The sequence below is a fragment of the Notechis scutatus genome, chromosome Z, assembly GCF_049901735.1.
Source record: "Notechis scutatus isolate UNSWTSFEM ecotype Mainland chromosome Z, rNotScu1.2, whole genome shotgun sequence".
Lineage (NCBI taxonomy): Eukaryota > Metazoa > Chordata > Lepidosauria > Squamata > Elapidae > Notechis > Notechis scutatus.
The window spans coordinates 12393345-12420022 of NC_142025.1; the positions used below are offsets into that span (position 1 = coordinate 12393345).

Here is a 26678-nt window from a genome sequence, read left to right on the forward strand (position 1 = left end):
CTGTTCTCACTAAGAAAATACAATGAACTAAAGAAATATGTTTCATTGCATCTATTTCTGCTTTTTGCAGCACAATAATTCCTGTTAAAACATACATGCTTTTCTATTGTCAAGAACCAAAGTGCCAGATTCAAAATGGAAGGAGTCCAAAGAGAGCCAGCCGTTGGCTCTCTGTAAGATATATTTAGAAGCAACAAGAATTGTACATAATAAATATTCAATTCAACACTATGCTTGAAAAATGGAGCTTATTTATTTATCTTGGTTGCTGAGAGCCAATTCTGCGGTGTTCGCTTCGAGGAGCAGTAGGTGGTATCCTAGAATTACCACTTTTTTTTTTTTTTTAGTAATCTTCCCTCTCAACCTTAGTATGCAATGATTCTCAGATTGTTGTTTCTTCTTTCCATATCCTTAAGCTGACAATTCTTTCTGACTGATTCTTTTCAGACTATATTGAAGAGATTCATGTTGAAGCTTTAAATCAAATTTTAGTAAACAGAAACATTTACTTATCATAATATAGTGAAAACAAAAATTAAACATAACTTTGAGAGAACCCTACTCTCATCAGGGTGCTGAAAACAAATAACTGAGCCACAAATTGAAAACAACTAACTGACAGGTAGTAGAAAGTGGAGGAGAATAAAAAATTAAACAGAGAATTGTCAATATTCCAATTTTTAATTTTTAATCTTCCGGTCCTGTTCAGTATAATATTACTGATATTAATCCATTGATTATTTTCTACACCTGACATGTCAGCTTAGTTCTCATAATTGAACCTAGTTTTTTTCCCCTTTCCAGCAAAAGTTGAATTACATTTCTTACTGAACAGTAGAGCAATGAAACTCAGCTGTGCAAATAGAAAAGTTATTCTCAAACCAAAAAGGACATCTTGTGCAAGGGAGGAACAATTCACGCTCTAGCATCCTTAATTTAAAAAGAAATCTTGGATCAGAAATCTTTGCAAGGTCAGATCCTCCCTCAAAACAATGTTGTCCTGTTGCAATAAAAATCCTGTCTGGTTCATATCTACTTGTAATGTCACAAGTTCAAAAGGAGTGGAACTTGTACCATAAGAATTCTCTGCCAAATTTGGCAGTCATTTGCTTTCCCCCTTCTCCCATTGATACCTCTGCTTAGGAAACCAGCCCAGGAAAAAGCTTTTAAAAAAAACCAAATGGTCAGTTACTTTTTCTCAACCCAATTCACCTTACAGGAGAAAGAAAAATAGGAAAAGGAAAGAATATTTATGTATGTTTGCTATTTGTGTTACTTGCAGGTAGACCTTGATGTACAATCACATTTGAGCCCAAAATTTCTGTGGCTAAGCGAGATGGTTGTTAAGTGAATTTTGCCCCATTTTATGACCTTTCTTGTCACAGTTGTCAGGTGAGTCACTGCAGTTGATTAAGTTAGTAAAACAGTTGTTAAGTCAACATGGCTTTCCCCGTTGACTTTGCTTGTCAGAAGTTTGTAAAAGGTGATCCCATGACCCTCAATCATCATAAATACATGCCAAGTATCCGAATTGTGATCCAAATTGTGGCTATGGGGATGCTGAAACAGTTTCAAATGTGAAAAACAACCATAAGTTACTTTTTTCAGTGCCATTGTAACTTTGAACGTTCACTAAATAAATGCTTGTAAGTCGAGAACTACCTATGAGTTCAGAGTTGCGGAACATCCTGACTGTGTGAATCAGACGTGTTTCCAAGATCTATTGCTTTTGCCAAAATGTCAAACATTACAACCCAAGCTCTTCTCCTTACACACATGTGTGTACAGAAGGGTTGAAACAGCTTTGGGCATTTGACTCACATTTCCTTCGCAGTGGACACCACTGGACTACTCTGCCACATTAAGTGGTGAGTTCTTCTTCACTGTAGTCTTCAAACAGAAGCTCAATGTTCTAGTAGATCCTGCACTGAGCAAGGTTTTAGAGTAGATGACCTGTGAGTCATTTCCAATTCTATGAGTCTATAAAGAAATCTGTTACACAGGAGGAAAGATGGACTGGCTGTGGCCATCCGCAGCAAATCTAATGAGCATGTGGCACAGCTCTGTAATTTACTGTCCCGGAGAGTCAATTATCAAAGCTTCCTCTTATATTTCACACAATAAGGATAGCTCTTCATGGTAGTCTTGAACTTTCCAGGACACCTGGTGCTTTTCTCATTATATCACGCCTTGGCTATTATGTTTTGGAAACAAAACCTACTGCAATGTTGTTTGATCAGTATTTTAGCAGTGGGGGTAACTCGACTTTTTGTATCCGATAATGAAAGACACTATCAATCTCCAGTCAAATAAGAGTGTACATATTGTCTTTGGTTGGGGAGCTGGCCTTGTTAATTGATTTCTGCTCCCATTAGTTTCTAGCTCATTTTCAAAGTGGCAGATTCTAGAATTAAACCTTCCATTGTTAACAGATGAAAATCCCAACAGTCTATCACTAAAAAGACTTGTTAAAGCTTCAACTCATTTTTTAATGCAATTTTTCCTACCTTGTTAACAGCTGGCTTTGCTTTAATTGCTGTATATATAAGAGCACTTCGGTGGTGGGATTCAAATAATTTAATAACCGTTCTCTGCCCTAATGATTTCTTCTAACAACCAGTTCACCAAACTGCTCAGGAAGTTAACAAACGGTTCTCGCGAACTGGTGTGAACTGGCTGAATCCTACCACTCCTTTTTAACACCAATGTTTCTGCAGAGGTAGCATTAAAATTGGGAATGTCCCAGCGAAAAAAGAAGGGAAATACTTGGCCATTCTGAAACTTATTACACCCATAAGTTATCTTGCTAAGATATTTTAAAATCTCAAGTGACAAATATATATTTGTCACTTGAGATTTTTAAAAATAAAGTTGAAGTTAGGTAGCTGTTTAAAATGTTACTCTGGCTGGCCGTTTTAATTGTCCAATATATAATGGAAATTACAATTCCATTTTCACTTCCTGGCAGCTCCTATAGGTCAGGTCATACTGCCTTTGGAGAAAAATAAGAACTAAGGTAACTGCTGGCTGTTATAATGTCTATCCTTGCCTCTAAAGTTGGACACGACTGGACAGGGAAACCTTTACCTTTATCTTACCTGTGTTATGAGTTATATGCAAAGTCTCACTATGACCTAGAGCAAGATACTCTCAGCAATTTAAAAGACTGATACTTCTAGATATACTTTAGGCTATTGAATATGAGATTGAAGATGGCCAAAGACTCCCTTGCCATGACAGAGAAGGCATCTCAGAATTCCAGAAGCTGTACTGTCTTTTAAAATCTCAAATGCTATCACAAGATAGCACATTTATAGATCTTCAAAGTCCTATAATGCTGCCTAGTCCTTTGAATGATAATCAGATTGATGAAACTGCTTTCTTGCTTCCATATCTTGTGAGTACAGAAAAATGATAACAGCTGTTAGATAAATTATTAACTGTGCATTATTCATCAGGCTTCAGTAATTCTTTCTAATCTATTAGAAAAGTACTATTTTGATTCTCTGTGTACGTCAGGCAAATAGGTTGCTTTAAAGCAACTATGATTGATGATCTCAATGGGGAATTTTCTTCATATCTCTAAAAAGTAAATAGAATGAAAGATTCAATTGTCAATAAGTTTATTTGGGCAAATGGGAATATTTAGACTGTTACAGCCTATAAAGAAACAATGAGTATATATTCTTCCAGAGATATTGAAATACCTCTTTGCCAGCAATCAATACCTGCCTAAGCAGAGATCAACAGCAGATTAATACCAGACAAACAATCAAGCAGTAAATAATATCCAATCAAGCAACTACCAACTCAGACAAACAATCAAACAGTAAAAAACAGTCTAATTAAAGAACTACCATATCCCTCCCACTAACACTGACAGGGCAAGCCACATATATATAAACAAAGAGCAAAACTATTCTAGCACTGATGATGTCACTTAGTTGGGCACTGAAACATCTACAAAAAATCTACCAAGCTTGGAAAGAACCAAGAATGCCACAGACATTTATTTATCGAATTTAGAAGGCTGCTCAAGTTTATTAAGACTCTAGACAATGCACAACAACAGCAGGCAGCAATATAACAAAGACATGTTTTGGGTGACTATCCCGTCATGTTCTCTGATTATTTTACAGTGAGCTGTCATTAAAATAAATTCCTAATACTGTTGAAGTTTTTCACCTAAGTATGCATCCATAAGCAACATTCATATATGGCTAGTATATTCCCACCCCCACATTGCACATACATTTTGTCACATTTCACCTCTGATGGTTGCTAAATGGAGACATTATTATGGCTGTATACTGATGGGAGACATATTTGTTAGTTCCTTCTTTAATATTATACTATCTAGCACCTTAGCTAACTTTGGCTGTTCTAATAAAACACAGAAGATGGTAGATTTGCATTTCATGGTCAGTTTTTTGGATGGTGTTAAATTTAGTAATTTCCAGTCAGTAGGGCTAATGGACAGAATCCTGAAAAAAATGCTGAGATTTATACAAATTGAAGAGAAACCACAATGCAGCATGCCATCTCTTCTCTGATTTTAACAGGTGTAGAACTGACTGAAAAGCCCTTGGCACAAATATATTAATATGTGATAAATAAATAAAAATATTAACCATTAGGATTTTTGAATATTAAGTTGGTGGATTGTCTTTTGATCCTGGAATCAAGCATGATAATATATCACACTATTTTGCAGCAGTCTGTAGAGAAGTTCAAATTCTCATCTGATTTTCATTAGTTGAAGAAAATGCAGCTTTAGACATTCAGTACTGAAACTGACTTTTTCATCAATATTAAAATATAATCTGATTCCTGAGTTGATATTTAATTTATTATGTATTGACACCGAGAAAAACAGAGACAGCAACATTTTGTCAGGAAGCCGTAATTGATTTAGTTGTCCTCTTCTTCCTGAAATCTCATCTGAGAAGTTGGGTTGTATTCAGAAACAGTGAGAGAATAGCACTAGAAGCTTCTCCCTTACCTCTCTGATTAAATGTTAGAGAAATTGTTGATCTAATGCTGTTTTGAGATTGTTTCATTACACATGCGCTCCATTATTTTGATGTAGTATCGTTAGACTCATGCATAATTGTTAAAGTTGGATCAATTAGGTGAAGACACATCCTGACTGGACAATACCATTGATTTTAAACAGATTATTATTTTGTAAACCTGCAAACTTTTAAGGTAAATATTTTTGTGCTATTTACAGCAAAATAACATTCATTTTTTTCCTGTAATGCATCACTGCTCTCTTCTGCACAGAACTTAATTTATGTACATAAGTGTCCCACACTAAATTATTAATTTAGCCCTATCTGAATGAAGCCTAATGGAGAGGGAAGAAATAAAAAGGAAACTTTCCTTCACTGAAGTAGTGGAATACCTTTTATTGGATCTTATTATCTTATTGTAAATTGCATAACTGTAGAAAATGTATAAGTAAAATTAAACATATACATGGTTGATTATTCATTTATATATTTTTAGACTTTTTATCTTACCATCATTATTTTTATAAATAATTCAAGGCAGCAAGTCTACCTAATTTCTATTTTCAACCTGACTCTGTGAGGTGAGGTGAGTCAAAAGACAGAGATTGGCCTTTACTCATCTAGTTGGCTTTCAAGCCTAAGGCAGGACTACAACTCACAATCGCCTGGTGATTGGACCAAAGTCATCCAGCCAGCTTTCATGCCTTTGCATTATTATCAACCATATATTCAAAGATATAATTTATTAGTTGGGTGCTATTTTTGTGGCCTGTTATTTTAAAATATTTTCTGCAGAAGACATGTAAGAATCCAGTATTGTGCTGAACCAGAAGGAGCAAAATTTTGCAAAATTCGAATTTAATTTTTTCTTTGGACTAAGAGGGACAACTGGTTGTATTGCTCAGCATAACATTACAGATAACAATGTGCACATTAGTCAGATAAGCAAGAAATGTTTATAACAAACAAATATCTAAGTAGGCAACAGCTCTTTTATATAGCTGTGATTTATAATAGCAAAATTGCTTTACAGTGCCTTACAGCCCTCTCTAAGCCCTTTACAGAGTCAGCATATTTCCCCCAACAATCTGGGTCCTCATTTTATCCACTTCAGAAGGATGGAAGGCTGAGTCAACCTTGAGCCTGGTGAGATTTGAACTGCCAAATTGCAGTCAGCTGGCAATCAGCAGAAGTAACCTGCAGTACTGCAGTCTAACCACTGCACCACTGTGGCTCATGAGTAGAATGTTTTGTTTCACTGAAACTTTTTCCCCCTCATCAGAATCCAAACATACAGTTAGGGAAGGGGATAGTTTACCCTCTTGGCCTGGATAGATGATCTTCCTCTGTTTCAGCATAGATTTATCATAGTTTAACACTGTTTCTAAGTTACAGTGATAAGGTCATTTAATTCTGAGCAACTTCTTTGGAAGACATGTTGGCAAGTGTGCAATATTTCTATACTGGTTCCACAGCGGGCACATACTGTTGGGCACATTCTAAAACACACATCAGAAATGTCTACAGCGCATAAGGACTACACAACTAGTGTCACTGATTGGTAATTCAGAATATAAAAAATTCAGATGAGTTTGAAAAATCACCTATGCACAGGTGATCTTTCTCATAAGTAAATCATACATTACTGACATGTAAATCTATGAAAAGCATCTATCTATCTATCTATCTATCTATCTATCTATCTATCTATCTATCTATCTATCTATCTATCTATCATCTATCTATCATCTATTTATTATCTATCATCTATCTATCTATATTCAAACCAACCTTAACACAATGGTTTAAAACAATGCAATTATATGGCAACACTAAAGAAGTTCTTTAGAATTTGTTTAGGATTTATTTAATTAACATCATTGCCACACTCACTGCTTTCTGCTGTTCAGTTTCATTAAAATATTACCTGGCAATTTTGTCTGTGCAAGACATTGTGATTAGCTGTTCCCCCAGCAACACGCCATCCCATGTCTGAATTCCATTGGTACATCGAGCTGGTATGGTTCCTTCTCCTGATTCAATCTTCGCTCGAAGATGCCCACGATACTTTCTTACTATGTGTTTAATGCTGTTCACTGGGTTTAAAAAAAAAAAAAAAAAGGAAAACAGCACAGTGAGAAAGTAACAATAGAATTATCATTTGCATTTTATTTCCTAAAATCTCCAAATGCAAGCAGGTACAAAAGACAACTGTGTCTCTTAACCACCATGCACAGTGTTCCTACTTGTGAACTGAAGCTCTCATTCTTTGAACATCTGCCTGATAATAAATCCTGCTAAAGATGGAGGGGTGGTTTCTGAATAAGTGTTGTGTTGCATAAAGTCAAGTTCTCTGTTCATTCCCTTCACTTTTATTTCAAATCTCTGTGATGCTCAGAGGAAGATTGTGTCAGATAACCATAGTATCCAGCAAGACTATTGTGAGAAGTTCCATTCCTTCAGTGTCAATCTTTCTGAGACTCCAGCAATAGAAGTTTCTTAGGAAAGCATTAGCATCTTCAAATGAGGGGGAAATATTGAGCTAAACTTTTATATGCACCAGATAAAATTCATCTGCACTAGCTTAATTTATAGAACATCTTCAAGAACTATCCTAAGCTCATACTATAGTATTCTAAGGATGGAACCCTGAATACATTTACACGAAATAAATTCCCACGGAAGTAAACTGGATTCATGAAGTTGTGTCATAAAAAAAAGAAATGAAAAAAACCAAAGGGTTCCAAAATCATGAATTTTGTCAAAGCATCGAGCAAAAAAGTGGTTGTTATTGGATTTATCCCTAAGTTGTATTGCTGTTTTTCTTCTATCTCCCACCCCTGAACTTTTGGCTTTGTTATAATATATTTCTAAGGACATGTTAGCACGAATTGAAGCAATTGATTGACTCTGAATGATGCCAACAAATGATTTACAAGGGGAAAAAAGAAGGTAATGGGAAAAAATAAATTGCTTTAGTAACCTGGGATTATTAAGAACAAATTCATGTGGAACAGTGAAGTCAATTCAGTTCTGTTAACTTCTCTGTCAGCTCAGATCTGGTCATCACCTTCTTCTGTAGTTAAGGATTAGCAAATGCTATTTGCAATTTAATTATTAAGCATAAATCAATTTTTACATACAAAATGCATCATTGTAGTCTGTTACATTATTCATACTTTCAACACAAGGTAGCATACGATTATTTGTGTTTTACAGAAGAATATTTTAGATGATGGTTGCAATCTAATAAGAAGTCCTGTGGCTTAAGCCCTAAGGGAATTGGGAAGAGACCTTTTAATTGGAAGAACCCATAAAAATATCTACAATTCCCAGCAACATAATGCCATGAGCTTGACTAATGGATCTCCATCTACTAAGAAAGCCCTTGATAGTGATCAGCTTCTATCCTGATCTCTTAATACTTTGTAGTGTGTACTTGTCTTTCTTGAATGCTTATGACTGGAAGCCCAAATATTCCTTTCCTGGCAGTTATGTTCAGGAAAATAGAGATCCTATATTTCCAAGTTTGGAAAGATCAGGGCTAGCATTAGTTTTATACCTGGAAGTATAAGATCACTCTTTACCTTTCTTCATCACAAGTTCATCACTGTCAGAAACTGTTCATTGTGAAAATTATTTTGAGACAAGGCAAGACATCTTTCTCTTGGGATCTCTGCAGGTGATACAAGAGGTCTTTACAGACCTTCCACATTACCTTCCTGCACATACCTGGGTTGTGAAAAATCTGAACTGACTGAGCTGGAAAATGATCAGATGTTTCAATAGTTTGCTTAATTTTCTGTTTGTTTTGTCCTTACCAACACCCACCCAGAATATAGGCCTTCAAGCTATTTCCCCCATTATCACACTGAACTACTTTTCAAATTTCAGATTGTTACCTGGACCCCTTGCCTTCAATTCTGTATTTCAAAGCTTGAAAAGCAGAAATTATAGAAAGGGCAGATGTGAGCACACAGAAAAAAAAGACACTGTCTGAAAATACCAGCAATTCTGGACCCAATTGCACATACTGTAATTTACATGACTTTGATTATACTAAGTAAATGTTAGCTGCCACGAATCAAAGCCCGAGCAGAGGTACACTGACAATCATAATTGCCAAATACAAACTTGATTCAGACACACTTTTGTCAGACATTTTTCAAATTCACTCCTATTTTAGGCCTATTCAGAAATATCTGAATCCTCCATTTTCATACTTCATATTCATCCTCTTTCATAAAAAGCTATGTGGTTGAAAACAATTCAATATTTTTTCAGTTCTAAACCTGTCCTGAGATTAGGCTCCTGTTTAAGATGGAAGATGGCACCATTTCAGGTGAAATCAAGAAATCTGATCCCCAGCACCACTGTAATAAATAAAGAATAAAAACAAATATGGAAAGCTGAACCCTAATAGATATTAACACCTTTGCATAATCTTATCTCCAAAATTTCACTATCTCATACAAAAATGGGGAAAATCTCTTAAGAGAAAGCAAAAAGTATTGTGGGATGTCATAATCTTGCAAAGTCCATCATTTTTAATTAAAACGTAAAAAAGTTTATTTTATCATTTTGGGAGTTTATAGATGCAACTTTAGCATCCTGCCCTGCTGCCAAGGCCTTCGACATCATTTCATATAAATATTAGAGAAGAGAGCCCTGGGAACTGCAATTGTTTTTGCAGCGGGGAAAACTTGGCGATGTTTGAAAGACTTCTGACTTGGGATCTTTATACATGAGTCTAAAGCATTACCTACAGGTAAGGAGCAATGTTTGAATTGAAGATGCGGAATCATAAACAAAGTTTTTGATTTTTCAGAACTTTTGAAGTTGAAAAATGATTGGGTAAATGTAGACAATTGCCTGAAAAGATACAGATATATATAACATGTAGAACTTACATGCTCTGCATGTAATGACTAGGACAGTGGTGGCTAACCTTCTTTGGCTCCCATGCCAAAAATTGTACTCACGCTCATGCATGCACGCTCACGTGCCAGCACCCAGAAGGCAATGCCTCCTGGCCCACCCGATGTCCCCTGCTCATGCGCACATGACCCCCATGCTGTGCATCTCTGTGCATGTGCATGAGAATGCCCCATGCCCCATGCATCTCTGCGCATGTGCATGAGACCCCTACATGTGCTGCAGATTTCTGTGCATGCTCATGCATCTTCCACACACCCCACCTTCGCACATGCACACCAGATTCCCAACAATCAGCTGTCAGGTGGCAATGTGTGCGCGTGTGTGCAGTGAAGCTCTTCCGAGCGACCTCATGTGTTCCAGCAGAAATGGCTCTGTGTGCCATGGGTTCACCATCACAGGACTAGGAGGTCATCCTCAGGTCCACCTAGTTAAGCATGAAGATTCCACCCTAATTTTTTTAAAAGGCTTTTTTAAAAGGCTTCATATCTTTATGAAGACACCTTCATCTCATCACTTATCCAGCACAGTGGCAGCTGTCTTCATAATTTAAAAGCTCCCTTTTTTCTGGCAGATACCTTGCTCTACTATTGACCTGTAGCACATCATTGGTGATGTTGGTGAAGATAAATCAGGATCTGAGATTTACCCTACTCCTACTATCCATTTGAGGTTGAAATGGGACAACTCGCTGCAGCCAGCTCACCACGGCCAACTTACTATGGGACAACTTGCCATGGCCAATTCATTGCAGGACAATTTGCCGTGGGATAATTTGACAATTCATTTTTAATGATTTAAAATAAATAAAAAATATTTTAACCTTTTTCATTCCCATTTCATTCTGTCCTTCCTTATTGATTCTATTCCACCATTTCTTTGATATTAGTGTAAGTCTTGTCCTGCAGTGAGATGTCCCATGTTGAGTTGATCATGATGACCATATTGAGTTGACCATGTTGAGTTGGCTGTGGCAAATTGCCATACACTTGCTTGAGGTTGCTGCAGGGCATCGGTCAGAACCCTGACACATGCTTCCTCGGAGCACTGAATTCCATGCTAGTTTGGCCTGGACTGCAAGGAGGAATCTGCCCCTTTGCAGCTTTGAAAGAGCACAAGATAAGCTTCTTAAGCATAGGCTGAATGCTCTTTGGGAAGGTTGCTAGACCTAGATTAAAAAACACCTACCTCATGTAGTGAAGGTACTAGTTCAAAAAATCAACTTAAACTGTAAAGAGAGCTTGGTTCTGTCTGTTGTGTCCTACTGCTGTAATGCATACTATGTACTGAGATAGGAAGCATATTGGATTCAGAAATGTACAGGGACCCTGATTTGGTTAGAACTATGGGAAAAATGGAGGATATAGGTGGATTTCACTACCTGTCCTCTTTCCTCCATAATTCAAGGCAGTTCAAATTATTGAGATTCTGCAGCAGTTCAACCTATACAAAACTGTTTTGGATATGAGTAAATAGCTCAGCAGAACAGCAGAGATGCACCAAAAACATGAGCTAAATAAAACAGTTCTGACCAATAGACGATTTGCAGTTAATGGGAGTTCCATTGCTTTTCGAATAATTATTCTTTGTTCCAAAAGATATTTTTTCAAAGATGACTGGAGCTTTATCATTGCTGCTTTAGTCAGAAGTTCACATCTGCCCATGCTTGTTTCTGCAAAAAATGGTGAGATTGATTCGGATCTCAACATATCCTAAATCTTTGTGATTTTTGTGTGATTTATTATCTCTCTTAATTATCTTCACTAATGGTGGGTGGTGGGGGAAGAAAGAAAGAAAGGAGGGAGAAGCAGAGAAAAGGCAGCCAAAGATATGACTTTATCTGAAACCAGGTGTTAGTCTGACCTAACCATTAGAGAGGACCAATTTAAAAATCATTTGGTATAAGTTTATGGTGTGTGCCTGACTAGAACTTAGATGTGTAAATCACTGCTTGGAGTTTCAGAGAAAGAGGAAGAGACAAAGAAAAAGTGCCAAATTACTAATATCAGCAAGATACTATAAATGTATAGAGATAAATCCTCCCCTTAAAAATGCAGTACACAGTCAGTTCAATTATTTCTGTAATAATCTGCAGCTAGTCAGCCTTTTTTTTTTATCATGACAGACAATGCATTTTTAGTAAAAGGAAAATTAAAAATCTTTCTGCTTTTTTTTTAATGCTGGAAATGAATGGTGATTAAACAGAATCGTATGAGTAAAAACCTCTCTGAAATTCACATATGGCTGACTCAGAAGTTCATTTTCTCTTTCTCACTTCACTGCATCTTGCCTTTCCCCCCCTCTGTGAAGGGGGTGAGGAGGGGGGAGAAGGTATCTTTCATTTTACCCCTTATATACTGGCCTCTGAGTTTATCACTACACTTATAAAGAATTGGAAGGATGCGTCATGACCAAAGCAAGTTCAAATGGCAATAAAATATATTATAAGAAGATTTCAATGCATGCTTTGGTTGATTCATTGGGGGAGACCGCGTTTTAATACATACAGTTTCAAGTTATTTTTGAAAGCTTATTTTGAGATTCTTTGAAGTGCTGTTATATTACTGCGACATGGAATAAAAACCAGTGGAGTGGCGATTCTGTTGCAGCAAAGCAACAAACAATCCTGCAATACTGTAAAGATTAAAGAATATGTTCTGGAATATCTTAATAAATAATTCATACATTAGGTCAAGATATTTGTGGGTCAGTGGTGGTATTCATTTTTTTTACTACCAGTTCTGTGGACGTGGCTTGGTAGGCGTGGTACAGCTTGGTGGGTGTGGTGTGGCTTGGTGGGCATGGCTTGGTGGGCATGGTAGGGGAAGGATACTATAAAATCTCCATTTCTATTCTACTCCAGGGGAAGGATATACTGCAAAATCTCCATTCCCTCCCCACCCCATCAGCTGGGACTCAGGAGACAGAAAATAGATGGGAGCAGGGCCAACCAGAGGGGGTATTTACAGGTTCTCCGAACTACTTAAAATTTCCACTACCGGTTCTCCAGAACCTGTCAAAACTGGTTAAATACCACTTCTGCTGTGGGTCAGGAAAGTTGTGCCAAGGAACCTGTCTGAGACTGTTTCTGATCACAGGTAGGATTTCAATCCTGCAATTGTGGCTGCCATCTTGACTTTTTTTTTTTTTACAGTCTCTTCACATGGAGGATCCTGATTTCAGATGTACTTTTTGACTTGTTCACTGCAAATGCCCATGTTGTTAATTAAGTAAAGCACATGGAGCTTATGGCATGGAGGAAGTCAATTCAGTAAGCCACAGAATGGTCAAGATCAGAATTGGACAATTCACCATGGACAACCTAAAAGTGCTTTTTCAACTGGACTTTCTGATTTCAGTTCAGAGCTGAAGAAGCTTCTTGGATGAGAAGTGAAATATCTTCAACAAAAAACCAGAAAGTCCAGTTGAAAAAGCACCATTGGGACAACCATGACCTGGATGGTTGACTGGATGACTGAGAATCTCCATAGTCACCATGGCCAACTTGCCACAGTCAACTTACCATGGGACAATTTGCAGTTGGATTCAGTTAATTCCTTTTATTCTTGTTGACCATGTTTTTGTCAAAATTATTTTATATCTTGTATCAAAGGAAATTATTCCTATTTTGTAATGCTTTGATGAATACTAAAAGGAGCGAATCCTGCATTGAACTGTTATGTGACAAGTTGTTCTGTAGCAAGTTGGCTGCGGCGAGTTGGTTATGGCGAGTTGGCTGTGGTGAGTTGGCCATAATGAATTGTCACAGACTTGTCAAGCTACAACTCCATCCTACTAATTCCTGCTAAAATTCTAGGATGTTCTTGACACAATTTGATTCTAGAGTCCTATATCTGAATTTTTTTCAGACCCAGGAGTCAACTTTCAATTCAGAGCTTTTTACTCTTTTTGTGTGCCATGGACTTCTTTGAAAATCTCCTGCAACTTATGGATCTCCTTTTCTGAAAAAAGTATTTCAATGCACAAAATAAAATACATGGATATAGATTATATTACAGAAGAAACCAATCCTGCTGAAATCCAATTATCAGAATATTATCACTTCAATTGTCACTTATTGAGGACAAAGCTTGCTCACTACCGTTAGCCTTCTCTCTCTCTCACCACACCAACAAATAATCATGGAGCACAATTCCGCTCAAAGCCAGTTCTGTATAGGCAAGCATTACTTCAAAAATACGCATTGCTATGCAGCTTTCATCTGTGAGAAAGGAACCAAGTCTGACCAAATGCAGTTGTGATATATTAAAACAAGAGTTGTTTGTTTTTGTTAAAAAGCCTGGATTCTTTAAAAACCAGGATAGCTCATGAAAAGAACCTTATGGCATGAGGCTGAGGATTTGAGTTTCACCTGTCTCACCCAGGTTCTGATTGATAGTGCTAATGTACTTTTTCTAATTATGCTGTATTTTTTGTTGTTGGCTCTGTATCCTAACCAGCCAAGAAATGAGGCAACTTTAAAAACTTTTAGCTACTTCACTTTTTAAGTAGTGTTTTTGCTGTTTTCCCAATTGAAGTTTGTTGTGGACATGATCTAGAGCCCTTGATGAAGAACGTAATTGATGTGTTCAGAGACTAGGATCTCAGCTTCTATTAGCCAATAGAACAGCCAACCTTAAGACTATTATAGGTCTGATTCTTTACTTCTGATTGTTGAACAATGTCCTGCATGGTGATGTACAGGCAGAAGAGGCCAACTGGCTTCTACAGATGCAATTATCTATGTAATGCTAGATAGCACTTTCCAAAGGACTTGCAAGATCTTTGGAATATACAAAAGTTTAGCACTCTTTTGAAACAGTGTTAGATCTATGTTTGGAAAAGAGATGGTAGTGCTAGTTCATTTTCACTCTTTTTATCCAACCAAGCATGCTGCCAGGAGGAGGCACCAGCTCTCTTGCCAAAGATTTAATAGCTTCAAGATGGTTATAAAATTAGGCCAAGAGCTTCTATGCAACCATTTGGCCACGGTCTGTGGACATTTGCAAACTTGAGAACCTAAATCAGCCTCTACAAAACAAGGCACTGCAAATTTCTGTTGTGGTTATTTCAAAAGATAAAGCAGAGCATTATTAAATGTAGAATATTTTTTTTGTTTAAATGAGTATCTATTCCCCTTCTTTTTCTCCCATCCTTGGTATAAAAGGTGGTGGTGGGGAAGTGTTTGTCACAAGTAAAATGGCAAAAATGGCCCAATATTTTCATCCTCCTTGGTTTTTCTCTTTAGGGATAAAACAACATTTCTGCATCTCTTCCTGTCTTTAGGTTTGAATGTTGATGTAGAAATAATGCAAATTAATCAGAGGAATCAAAATTCTACACAGGTGGCTTGCTTAGAGACACCAATCAAAACAAGCACAGCTTCAAGGTTTCAAGAGTATTATTTTTAATTACTAATTGCACAGTTCATCTATAATTAACACTTCAGAACCACCATTTTGAAAATGCTGCAGGCCCCATAGGGGAAAGCATGGACACCTGAGGAGAAAATGCTCACAGAATGGAAAAAATAGGTGATTAAAATAAACAAAACATGATAAAAAAGGAGGAAGAAAAAACAAAAAACAAAAAAATCCATATAATAATTATAATTAGTGTATAAAATTATTTCAGATTTTAAGATTATCATTAAATTTAGACTATATAAAATATGTAGCTTCATCTCCATATTTTTTTATAACAGAGATGTTTACTTGAACAAGACCAGCTAATTTCTTACAAGGTTAACTACAGCAAGAACAAAAATTTAAGATCTATTTATTTTCAAAAATTCTTTGGTCCAATAAAACACAATAAGTATTGTTTATATTTCTTAATACCTGGACCTACTTATTCTCTAATACTGGAGATTCCAATCCTTCATTCCGCACTTCAGATATATGGCTAGTTCTCATTTACTATTTCATCCTATATAAAATTAAATTCCATTCAAATTTTGTACTTCATAAGGTTCCTAGAATTGCAGGTTACTTAGATGTCTCTAGAGTACATTGATTGCATTAGTTCAGGGCTGTCAAACTCCTGGCCCGCAGGCTGGATGCCTCACACATGGTCTAGCGAAGGGAGAAAACGTCCCAATATGTCATGTGATGTCACCATGATGACATGAGTTTGAAACACCTGCATTACTTATTTAAAGTACTTTTTTTTCAACTGTATATATTACCAAACAAATATTGCAAGTCAATCATATTCAACACACAATGTCTGAAAAAATTTAAAACAACCATTGGAAATTAAACGATTTATGGTAAAATAGTGATCACTTGTTAAAACCCAAGCATTCAAACAAAGCATCTTCCTGACTACTTTAAAATTTGGGTTATTGTACAATGTCAGTATCTCATGTGCTTCAGGAACAAACAGAATTGCTTACCTATGAATAACCAAATGTGGAAAATGAAGCTCACTGTTTAATAGAACTGCACTGTAATATCTGCCAAGATTTCAGAGACGTTACTCTTATTCTTCTACTACAAATAGCCCAAAGAGGAGAATATTCATAAAAGATCTCATCCTTCCTACAAATATACATGTTAAGTTAAAAATCTGATAGGCTACCGCAAAAAATGTGACTTCAGTTGTATTTGGACAGCAACCCAGAATTCTCAGCCAGAATTAAGGGGAAACTGGAATTTAGAGAGGGAAGTAGTGGAAGCTCCGGATTTTATGAGTTATAGTCTCCATATACTTCATATATTCACAAGAACAAGTTGGAGAACAACGCATTACCCTTAGGAAATGGAAATGCATATGAAAAAGTCGATATGGTGGACACAATTATTTTGGAAATAATTGCTTCCAATACTTCATTCACATCGAAGATGATATCTCAATGAAGAAATAAGCAGAGAATCCTGCCAATCTTGACTGATCTTAAAATCTTAAAGTATTTTAAGCTTTATATAAAAACTACTTACAAACAAATCTCATCAATATGACTTTTGCATTGATGCCAATAATCAAAACTATGCTTCATCTGTATGGTACAAAATAAATAGTTGTCTGAATAAAAATGTGGCAAAAAGAGATCTTTGGCCCGGGTGTATTTATCTAACTTAGCCATAGAAACTTTGAGTTCTTGGTTAAGTAAATTTAAAACTCAAATGAAGAATAATAATTGGTCAAATGAAGAATAATTATTGGTCAATAATAATTGGGCAATATCCTTACAAAGAACACAAAGTACCCAAGCTGGCATAATATACCATCAAAGGGAACTGAAGTTTCTTCTCAGATTACCCAAAGTAAAAGTAATCAAAAGTCCAATACAGATAGTCCTTGACTTATAACCATTCATTTAATGACCCCTTGAAGTTACGGCGGCACTGAAAAAAAGGACATGACTGGTTTTCTCAGTTATGATCATTTATAACCATCCCAGCTGACTTCTGACAAGGAAGATCAATGAGGGAACCATATTCATCCATAACTAATAGCCACATGAGTCACAGTGGCATAGTGGTTAAATGCAATACTGCAGGCTACTTCTGCTGCCTGCCAGCTACCTGTAATTTGGCAGTTCAAATCTCACCAGGCTCAAGATTGACTCAGCTTTCCATTCTTCCGAGGTGGATAAAATTAGGACCCAGATTGTTGGGGGCAATAGGCTGACTCTGTAAATCACTTAGAGAGGGCTGTAAAGCACTGTAAAGTGGTATATAAGTCTAAGTGCCATTGCTATTGTTATTAACTTAACAACAGTCATTTGCTTAACAACTGTGGCACAAAAGGTCATAAAATGGGGCACAACTCATCTAAAAACTATCTTGCCTAGCAACAAAAATGTTGGGCTCCATTTTGGTCATAAATTGAGGATTACCTATACTGTAGTCCATGTAAATTCAAAAATAGGAAATGCTAATATCAAGCCCATAAACAAACCAAGGGATCTGGGAAGCTGGATGACTTACTGTATAAGGAATAAGGTTTTTTTAAATAGAAGGAATAGTTTCTCAATTGCCTTAGATACTTTAACAACTGATCTGACTTGTTTCCTACACTAAGTTCATGTACATAGTGTTTGTTGGGTTATGCTTTAAATCTGTAGTATCACAGTGCTTCAATAAAACTTTCTAAACAGCACATTGCTAAATAGAACTTTCTGAATGCTTCAATTGGGCAAAGATAACAGCTACATAATTGCCAAGGCCTACATCCCAGACTCTAAATCGGTGCTCACCAAACTTTTTCCTTCATTACGCAAAGCTACTTATTACAAAGTCTTTTTTTACTTAATGTAGGTAAAACACTTTAAGGCAGTTAAAATGTCCCAGTTGTGATTGGATAATGGCTTTGTGTGTTGTTGCCCAAAGAAAAAAATGACTTTTATCTGATTCTGGGGTAGTTTACCAGGTTTGGAAAGCACTGCTGCAAAATTATAGACTCGATCCAGATGGCTAGTAGAAAAGTTACATAAAATTCTTCCATAAGGAACAAGATGAATGTGAAGAAGATACAGCATCAAACCCAGGAAGTTATGTCCTGCTAATATCCAAACATAGTCCTTGCAAGTTTTCAATGGACCATATCAAAAGAAGGGCAACCAGGAGATTTAGGAGTCTGGAAACCAACTCCTATCAAAAACAAATGAAAGATTTGGGAATATATCAACCTTCAGAACAGAAGATTAAGGACACACAAGTCTTCAAATATCTGTCATGCAGAAGATGGAATCTACTTGTTCTTTGTTAGTCGAGAGAACAGGACTAGAACTAATGGATGGAAACTACAAGCAAGCAGAGCGGGACTGGAACTAATGGGTGGAAACTGCAAGGAAGCAGATTTTGACCAAACTTAAGGGAAAAAAAAAAAACGTGTCTCATAGCCAAAGCTGCTTGGCAGAAGAATAAACTGTCTCTGGAGATGAGATGTTCTTGGTTGCTGGCAGTGTCGAAGGCAGGGGCTTGCCTGTTGACCATCTGGCAGGAATTCTATACAACTTCCTACATTTAACAAGAAACTGCCCTATGTTTAGCCTTTTTGAGTCTAAAGTGTTGTTTTCATTTCATCACCCAGGCTTGAAATTACACATAGTCAAAACTGACACTTCAGCTCTGCAGGCCACCAAGACAAACAATTAGAGTTAAGTATCAATGTTCCTCTTTTATCATGTTTCTGACTCCTACATAGAGACAGTCCCCCATCCAATGTCACCAATTCATTGAGAAGAGTTAGGAATAATTTCCCTAATCCTTCGCAAAGGATGTTTATACGGCCCTGCTCAATTTCTGAAAAAAAGAAGTGTCCTGGTTATGTGGCCAGTTCCTTCTTTTTTTAATAATTTATTTTTATTTGTTTAACGAATTTACAAGCAGCCCATTCTACTTAGTCATCCCAGAGTGGAAAATAGAATGGAATAAAAACAAATATAGGTAGTCCTTGACTTACGATCACAACAGAGTCCCAAATTTCCACTGCTAAACAAGATAGTTCTTATGTGAATTTTGCCTCATTCTACGAACTTTCTTGCCACAGTTGTAAAATGAATCACTACAGTTGTTAAGTTAGTAGCATGGATGTTAAGAGAATTTTGCTTCCTAATTGAAAGTCACAAAAGGTGATCACATGACTCTGGAATACATCCACGCCAATTGCCAAGTCCCTGAATTTTGATCATGTGACCATGGGAATGCTGCAATGGTCATAAGTGTGAAAATGGTCATGAATCACATTTTTCAATGCTATTTTAACTTTGATTTCACTAAATGAATAGTTTTAAGTCGAGGACTATCTGCACATGTCAAATACCAAGCAGATAAAATAACAGTAACTGCTGTTATTAAAGAAGCATCTTTTACAGGTACTATAGAAGCAGAAGACAATAACTAAAACTAATTGCAGAATAACCTCAGGGGAGCTATTTAGATCAATGTTACCCAACCCCAGCAACTTCAATATGTGTGGACTCCAACTTCCAGAATTCCCAAATACAAAACCTAACACCCTATATATAGTTTAGGCAACCAAATTAAAGCAACTAGAGAATAGTTTGTCCAGCCTACTCACCATCTCTCTGGGAAACTGGTTTTATTGCTAAGATGCTCTTAAGAGCATTTGGCTGGAATATGTTTCCTGTTATTGTAGTCCATATCCAGTGGTCTGGATTTTTGGCCTATTTTTATGAGATACATCCTACGGACTGGTACCCATCAATGGCCTGTTAAGAACTGGGCCACACAACTGGAGGAGTGAGAGAGCAAATGAAACCAAAGCACATAGCTCCCCATTCTGTGGACACATTGTTTTCCACAAAACCAGACCCCAGTAACAAAAAGATCAGGGACCATTGTTTTAGATGATATATCTGAAAATCAAGAGATAGGCTGGAGCTAGGCTGGATTCTAGTCTCCCCATAACCACGGAAACTTCCTGGGTGTCTTTGGGCCAGTCATATATGCCTAATCCACAGGGTTAGTTTTGGTAGAAGGGATGCTATCTACGCTGTCTTGATTTTCTGAAGGAAAGATGGAATAGACATTTACTAAATTAATGAAAAAAGAAAACTTATCAATATTTACCTCCCAAAACCACACATTCCCAATTCTTTTAATTTCCCTTAACAGGAAGACAATTTCTCTTAACCGTTCATGTTGTCCTTCTTTCAACCTATTTTTGTATCATATTCTTAAAGTATGATACCTGCCCAGAATTGAATATAACATTTGGGGTGTGAGTTTAGTCAAATCACACACAAGTAGAATTATTATTTCTCTTGATTTGGAAATGACATTTTTGTTGATGAAGTTAAGATTATATTTGCTGTTTTAACAGGTACTCTTCTGATTCACATTCAAGTTGTAGTGTTATTCAAGTATTATTGCCAAGCCAGGATCCCTCATTTTATGCCTGAGTGTTTCATTTCTGTTTCTTAAGCAATGAACTTTGCAATGAACCAATGGGACTGTGGGATAAAGCAGGGGTTGGGCTATCAGGAAGTCAATTCTGCTATTTGCAGTCAACTCATCATAATCTATTAAGTTGTTATTTTTGTCTTCTAGGATAATAATTTCATATCCAACATTTTGGAATGGCTTGGGGTCCCAAAGGAACATCTATATTAGAACCAGTTAGGGATTTATGGCTCAGGGGAAATCAGTGTTATTTTGCTTTATACTTTGGGAGCATATTTTTTTTATCAGTTTTTGTTATTAAAAAACTAGAAAGATGACTAAATTGTATTTCAAAACACTAGGTTTCCACTAGTTACTACAGGAGGTGTCCAAGAGTTCCCATCTCCATTTTCTCTTCCTTGTTCTCTACCACTTCTTGGAATGAGCATATGAAATCAGTACAGAAATAGGAGCATGGAAAAAGGGATGTTAAAGAATTACAGTTAAAATGACCCTTCATTGCAAATAATCTATCTTTTCTGAAGCAATTTCACCACAGAATCTAAAGTCTGAGACTATACGCAAGTTTACTGATAACGTAGATACCTAGATACAGCAGAGCTGCTTTTTCAGCTCTTGATTTTAAGGAAGACATAATTATTCACATTCAGAATCATTCAATTATTCCTAATCTTACTAGGAACAATTCTGATCACCCCCAATCCCTGGCTAGGTTGGGTTAAAATATTTGTATTCTGATTAGACCTGGAAATGGGTGGGAGAAGGACAACTCTTGCCCATTCTTGATTTATATTCTTCTTCTAAAGATGGCGGGGTAATTGATCTTTTTCTTGAATTCTTATTGGGGGAAGAGAAATGATGCATCTGTTTCTTACTCCTAGATTATGCATGAACCCAATGACCCAGCTGCCAGTGCTGCATGCTGATCCTGCTGAGATGGAAGTACCAGAGAATGTGTCTATATCACAACTTTGGCACAGCTGTAGGTTAATAGACAACCAGGAGGAAGGCTTCATGCCATGAAGATGAAATGGTGTGTTTCAGACCTAACGGGACTGTGGGATAAAACAGGAGCTGGGCTATCAGGAAGTCAATGGCACAAGGCAATACAACATGTTAGCAAAAAGACAGAAAAGCCACCCAGGGGAAGAGAGGAGAAACAGCCTAGGGCAGGTTTACATTCATTTTCTTTGCCAACCTGTCTAACGTCAGCAAATGTTGCAGACAATGGAAGAAAAATGGATTGAGAACAAAGAAAATGAAAAACAGGAAGACCAGAATAAACTTCTTGATGCATTTAACTAAAACTATTTTTTCCCAAAAAAGCAACGAAAAGCCTAAAAATATGCTATTCCTATTATCATAACTACCACCACTAACAACATAGTCTCCATGGTCTGCAGTCTTGTTCTGTCCATGTATTGGGAATGTGTAAGAGATAAAATTAAAAAATATAGAGAGTAGGATGATTTTTCCCCTTATTTTTTCAGTGGGGAAGGCTAGAATAAATTCAATAAATAAATTAAAAATAATAAATAAATAAGTGACAAAGGAAGGAGTAAAAAAGCAAAAAGCAAGTAGAATGACTAAAAATGCAATTTTCCTTCCTTCCTTCCTTCCTTCCTTCCTTCCTTCCTTCCTTCCTTCCTCCCTCCCTCCCTCCCTCCCTCCCTCCCTCCCTCCCTTCCTCCCTTCCTCCTCCAGGAGCTGTGATAGCAGAATGGTTAAAATGCAATATTGCAGGCTAATTATACTGACTGCCAGCAATTTGATTCTCACCCGCTCAAGGTTGACTAAGCCTTCCATCCTTCTGAGATAAAATGAGAAACCAGATTGTTGGGGGCAATATGCTGACTATGTAAACAAACTCTGTAAAGTGCCATGAAGCTGTATATAAGTCTAAGTGCTATTGCTATTTCTTTCCTTCCTCCCCCTCCCCCTTCCCCCCTCCCCCTCTCCCCTTCCCTCCCTTTCTTTTTTGAAAGAATTAAAGCAGTGTTGGGGGATGATGAATCCTATAGTGGAGCTGATGCAATGATGGGATTCAAATAATTTAACAACCGGTTCTCTGCCCTAATGATTTCTTCCAACAATCAGTTCACCAAACTGCTCAAAAACATAACAACTGGTTCTCCCAAAGTGGTATGGCCTGGCTGAATCCCACCATGAGCTGATGCTCTCTGAGCTTGGTTATTTGTATGCAGACATTTCATTACCTGGCTAAATAACATCAGTGCATGGGAGTGTGGAATTCACTCTCTATTTCTACTGTATATTGTAGCTCAGTAGCTTGCCCTGCCAGTGTTTGTAGGGGTGTGGTTTCCTCCTTGGTAGTTGATGGTTGATTGATTAAGGTATTGTTTCCCCGCTTGATTGTTTGCCTGGTGTTAACCCCTGCTTATCTGTTGTGTTGGTTGCTGGAGAATGCATTCTGATCTTTTTGTTTCCTCCTTAGCTTCTTATTGTCTATTTTGAATGGTGTATAAATGTGGTTTCTCTCTACGGCTGATCCATCTGAATGCTAAATGTCTAGAAATTCCTAAGTGGTTTTGGATTTAGTTTGGTCTAGGATGCTCAATATGCCAGTTAAAACTATGGTTGAGATTAAAAAGTTACAACCCATGGTCAGACTGTCCAAAACATATGGACTGGACACATAGATAACACATGGACTTGAAGAACATAGAGCTCATCCCAATAAGTGAATGGGGGAACAAGACTTATGCAACACATCAAACTTTTTCAGGTCCATTATCAAAAGAAATGGCCCTCAGAAACCTGTGCCCTAGTTTCTTGAAACAATATCATCTATATATATTTCACCTCATGACTAAAATTATAGGGAGGAACCTTGATTATCTGGAGGGATTTAAAATGTGTCATTGAAATATTGAGATGGTACATTAACATATCCTAATTTACTGGATGATGCCTTTAAATCACTGCTTCACAAAAGGAAGGAATCGTTCTAAACTAAGAAAGCAAAGCTTCCATTAACTAGCCACAGACAATTCAGAGGACTCATGAATGTAAAGCATATCTCCATAAAAGCAAATTACAAAGAAAATGGCTTGCCAAAGGAAAATATGCAAATGTAAGTTTTAAATGCTATTAGTGAAATCTGCACGGTAAAGATGGCTTCACTGAGTGGAATGAAAACCTGATTTCACTTTGGGGCAAGGTCAAGGATGTGAACTATATCCTAGAGGCCCCAGAATATTACTTTTAAAATCTTTAACTATACAAATCCAGATCGCTACAAAAGTTGTAGTTTTCCATATGAATTTGCATAAGCTTTACTAATCACAAGAAGTAAGGTATTTGCTGTAATGGTAGCAAAACTCTGGATTTTTGATTATTTTTATTCAATAAAAGTGTTTCACCATCAAGTTATCTTATTTAGTGTTAATTTTGGATAATAGTAATATAGATGCTTCTAACCAAAAAAATCTGAGACTTAATTTAAATCATAATTTCCGATCTAAATTAAGGACCTAGTTGATTAAACATACCGATAGTTCATTCCAATTCTGAGGAACTAACTTGAAGGTGCAGCCAGCAAAATAGATTTTCCTTTCTAGAGTCTGTTTCCCAGTTTCACAACTAATCTTATGTTATGTTCGTACACTGTGCTAAAACAGAGTGTAGTTCATTTGACTTTTGGCTTAATTTGCCAAGGGAAAGCCAGCTAATACAATGTATGAAGCCAATCTATTATGTTTATTCTTATTTATATAAGAACATATTTATATGGTATAAACAAACCATATATGGTATTAACAATGGGCGCGAATCAAACGCCTATGTCTACCCCAGTGAGAGAAGTCAAGTTGCATTATTTTCATAAGTGATGCCTACTTTACAGAACAAAAATGTTGACAGAAGACAGAAGTGGCTGTCCACACTATAAAGATAGAAAAATGGAGAACAAAACTAGAGAAATACAGGTCTTACAGTCAGATGTTATTTCATAGGGGGAATTGAGGCGTGCATCTCCACAAGGTGATGTGCTCACGTATAAATGGAACAGAATGTTCTCTTTTAGCCTGTAGCCTCCCTCTTTTAACCGCACAAAGATTGATCGTTCGCTGTCTTCTTGTTGTCTGCTAGGATCACAAAGAAAGGTTGCAGGTTATTTTTTACATTCCAAATCAGAACTAATTCTTTTCTCCCTATGGGTTAGCTTTCAGACTCTTTGTTATATTCTCTTTTTGATATCTCATATAAGTTCTCTCTCGCAGATGCTTTTAATGAACTCCACAATATCACAGGGAATTAAAAATCTTTAGCAATCTATCTGATGAACAATTCAACTAACAAAAATGATAAGAAATATCACAAAATTTGTTATTATTAATTCAAACAATCACAATCACTTCTGACTGAAACATGCTTTTTAAAAGACAAATTATGCAAAATGTAAAAGTTGAATGGTTTGCAAAATTCTGTAACAACATTTAATCTAACACAACCAGAACAATTTGTCACCCATTTCAGCTTTTGTGTCATCTATAGCAGCATTACATACTGGTCACAGTTTATGGAGATTCTCAGTTATGCATGTCATGGTTGCCCCAAAGGTGATTTTTTTCAAGAGGCAACTGGACTCCCTGTTTTTTTCTTTGAAGACATTTTGCTTCTCATCCAAGAAGCTCTGAGCTGAAAAAACTTCTTGGATAAAAATGAAATGTCTTCAAAGAAAAACAAAAAAGTCCTGTTGCCTCTTGAAAAAAGCACATTTGGGATACTGGTCACAGTTGTTTTGCAAATTCAAGAAGAAAGTTGATTCAAAGAGATGAGTGATCATATGGTTCTGTTCTTTATTAACAATTTTAAAAAAATATTTCAGTAGTAGATAGGAACTGGGAAACTGTAGATAACCTAAGAAGCATAACTGATAACTATTATTTTTATGAATAGAATAGTAACAACAGCAATATTCAAATGTCACAATGAACAACAGCCAACAGCCATGATGCTAACAAACACACCGAGATATCAAGTACACACCAAAATGGTGTCATTAGGATAGCAACAATTGCCTTATGGGTCATCACTTGCCCCCTTGCCTGTCCCCTTGATACCTATAATAGGCATATTCTATAGTTGGGGCATGTGATAGAATTACTTTCCTTTGTAGGTTTCTCAAATCTCAAGTTCCATAATGAGGCATTTGAGCATGTTTATTTGTATACTTTGCATATACTTTGCATAGTGTTTTCAGTCATGCAGTTTCAACAACCTTCTGGGTTAAGTTTTACCATTTCTTGCCTTCAAACTCTTGTAATAGTTTTTTTAAAAGTTATTTTTATTCTGCTTATAAAACAAATATTACAAACACAGTTCTTATGTGGAGCTGAGCAGGATATCCAGATCACAGGGACACAAAAAAAAGAGAGCATACTGTATATGTTTGATACAGCTGATGTGCTAAAGCATTGTACAAATGTTCTCAAATCAATTAAAAATAGTATTTTTTTAAAAAACCATCAGTCCTTTCTATTTTTCCCTTTTGGGTCCTGAATCTGCATCAACTTTTAAGTTATTACTACATTACACATTCATTATGATTAGGAGAACCATCCTTAAATATGTACTTTTCCCATATGCTCATCCTGTGGAATTGATAGGTTTCAATGATACAGTTTTGAATGTTTAGCTTAGCTGGCTTGGGGTAAGTTCTGATTAAACGTGGTGATGATATTAATAACTTTCTAACTGTACTAAGAATGGCAATGGGGAAAATACAGAAGCCTGAATCGTACCGGATTTAGTCTCAGCTACAAACCCAAGATCTACGTCAGGGGTGTCAAACTGGATTTCTTCGAGGGCCGGATCAGCATTATAGTTCTCC

General features: G+C 36.6%; 1 protein-coding gene across 4 annotated transcripts in view; it reads right to left on the reverse strand.

Moving 5' to 3' along the window:
• The window catches only part of ADARB2 (adenosine deaminase RNA specific B2 (inactive)), a 504709-nt gene that overhangs the window by 21276 nt on the left and 456755 nt on the right, over nt 1-26678 (reverse strand). For 3 of the 4 annotated variants that reach the window (XM_087946315.1, XM_087946316.1, XM_087946313.1), the window contains 2 exons: nt 24779-24930; nt 6943-7111 (listed from right to left, as the gene is read on the reverse strand). In XM_087946315.1, the coding sequence (XP_087802441.1) occupies nt 6943-7111; nt 24779-24930 (321 nt within the window). The remainder of the gene's footprint in view (nt 1-6942; nt 7112-24778; nt 24931-26678) is intronic. The other variant, XM_087946314.1, reaches the window with a different exon arrangement.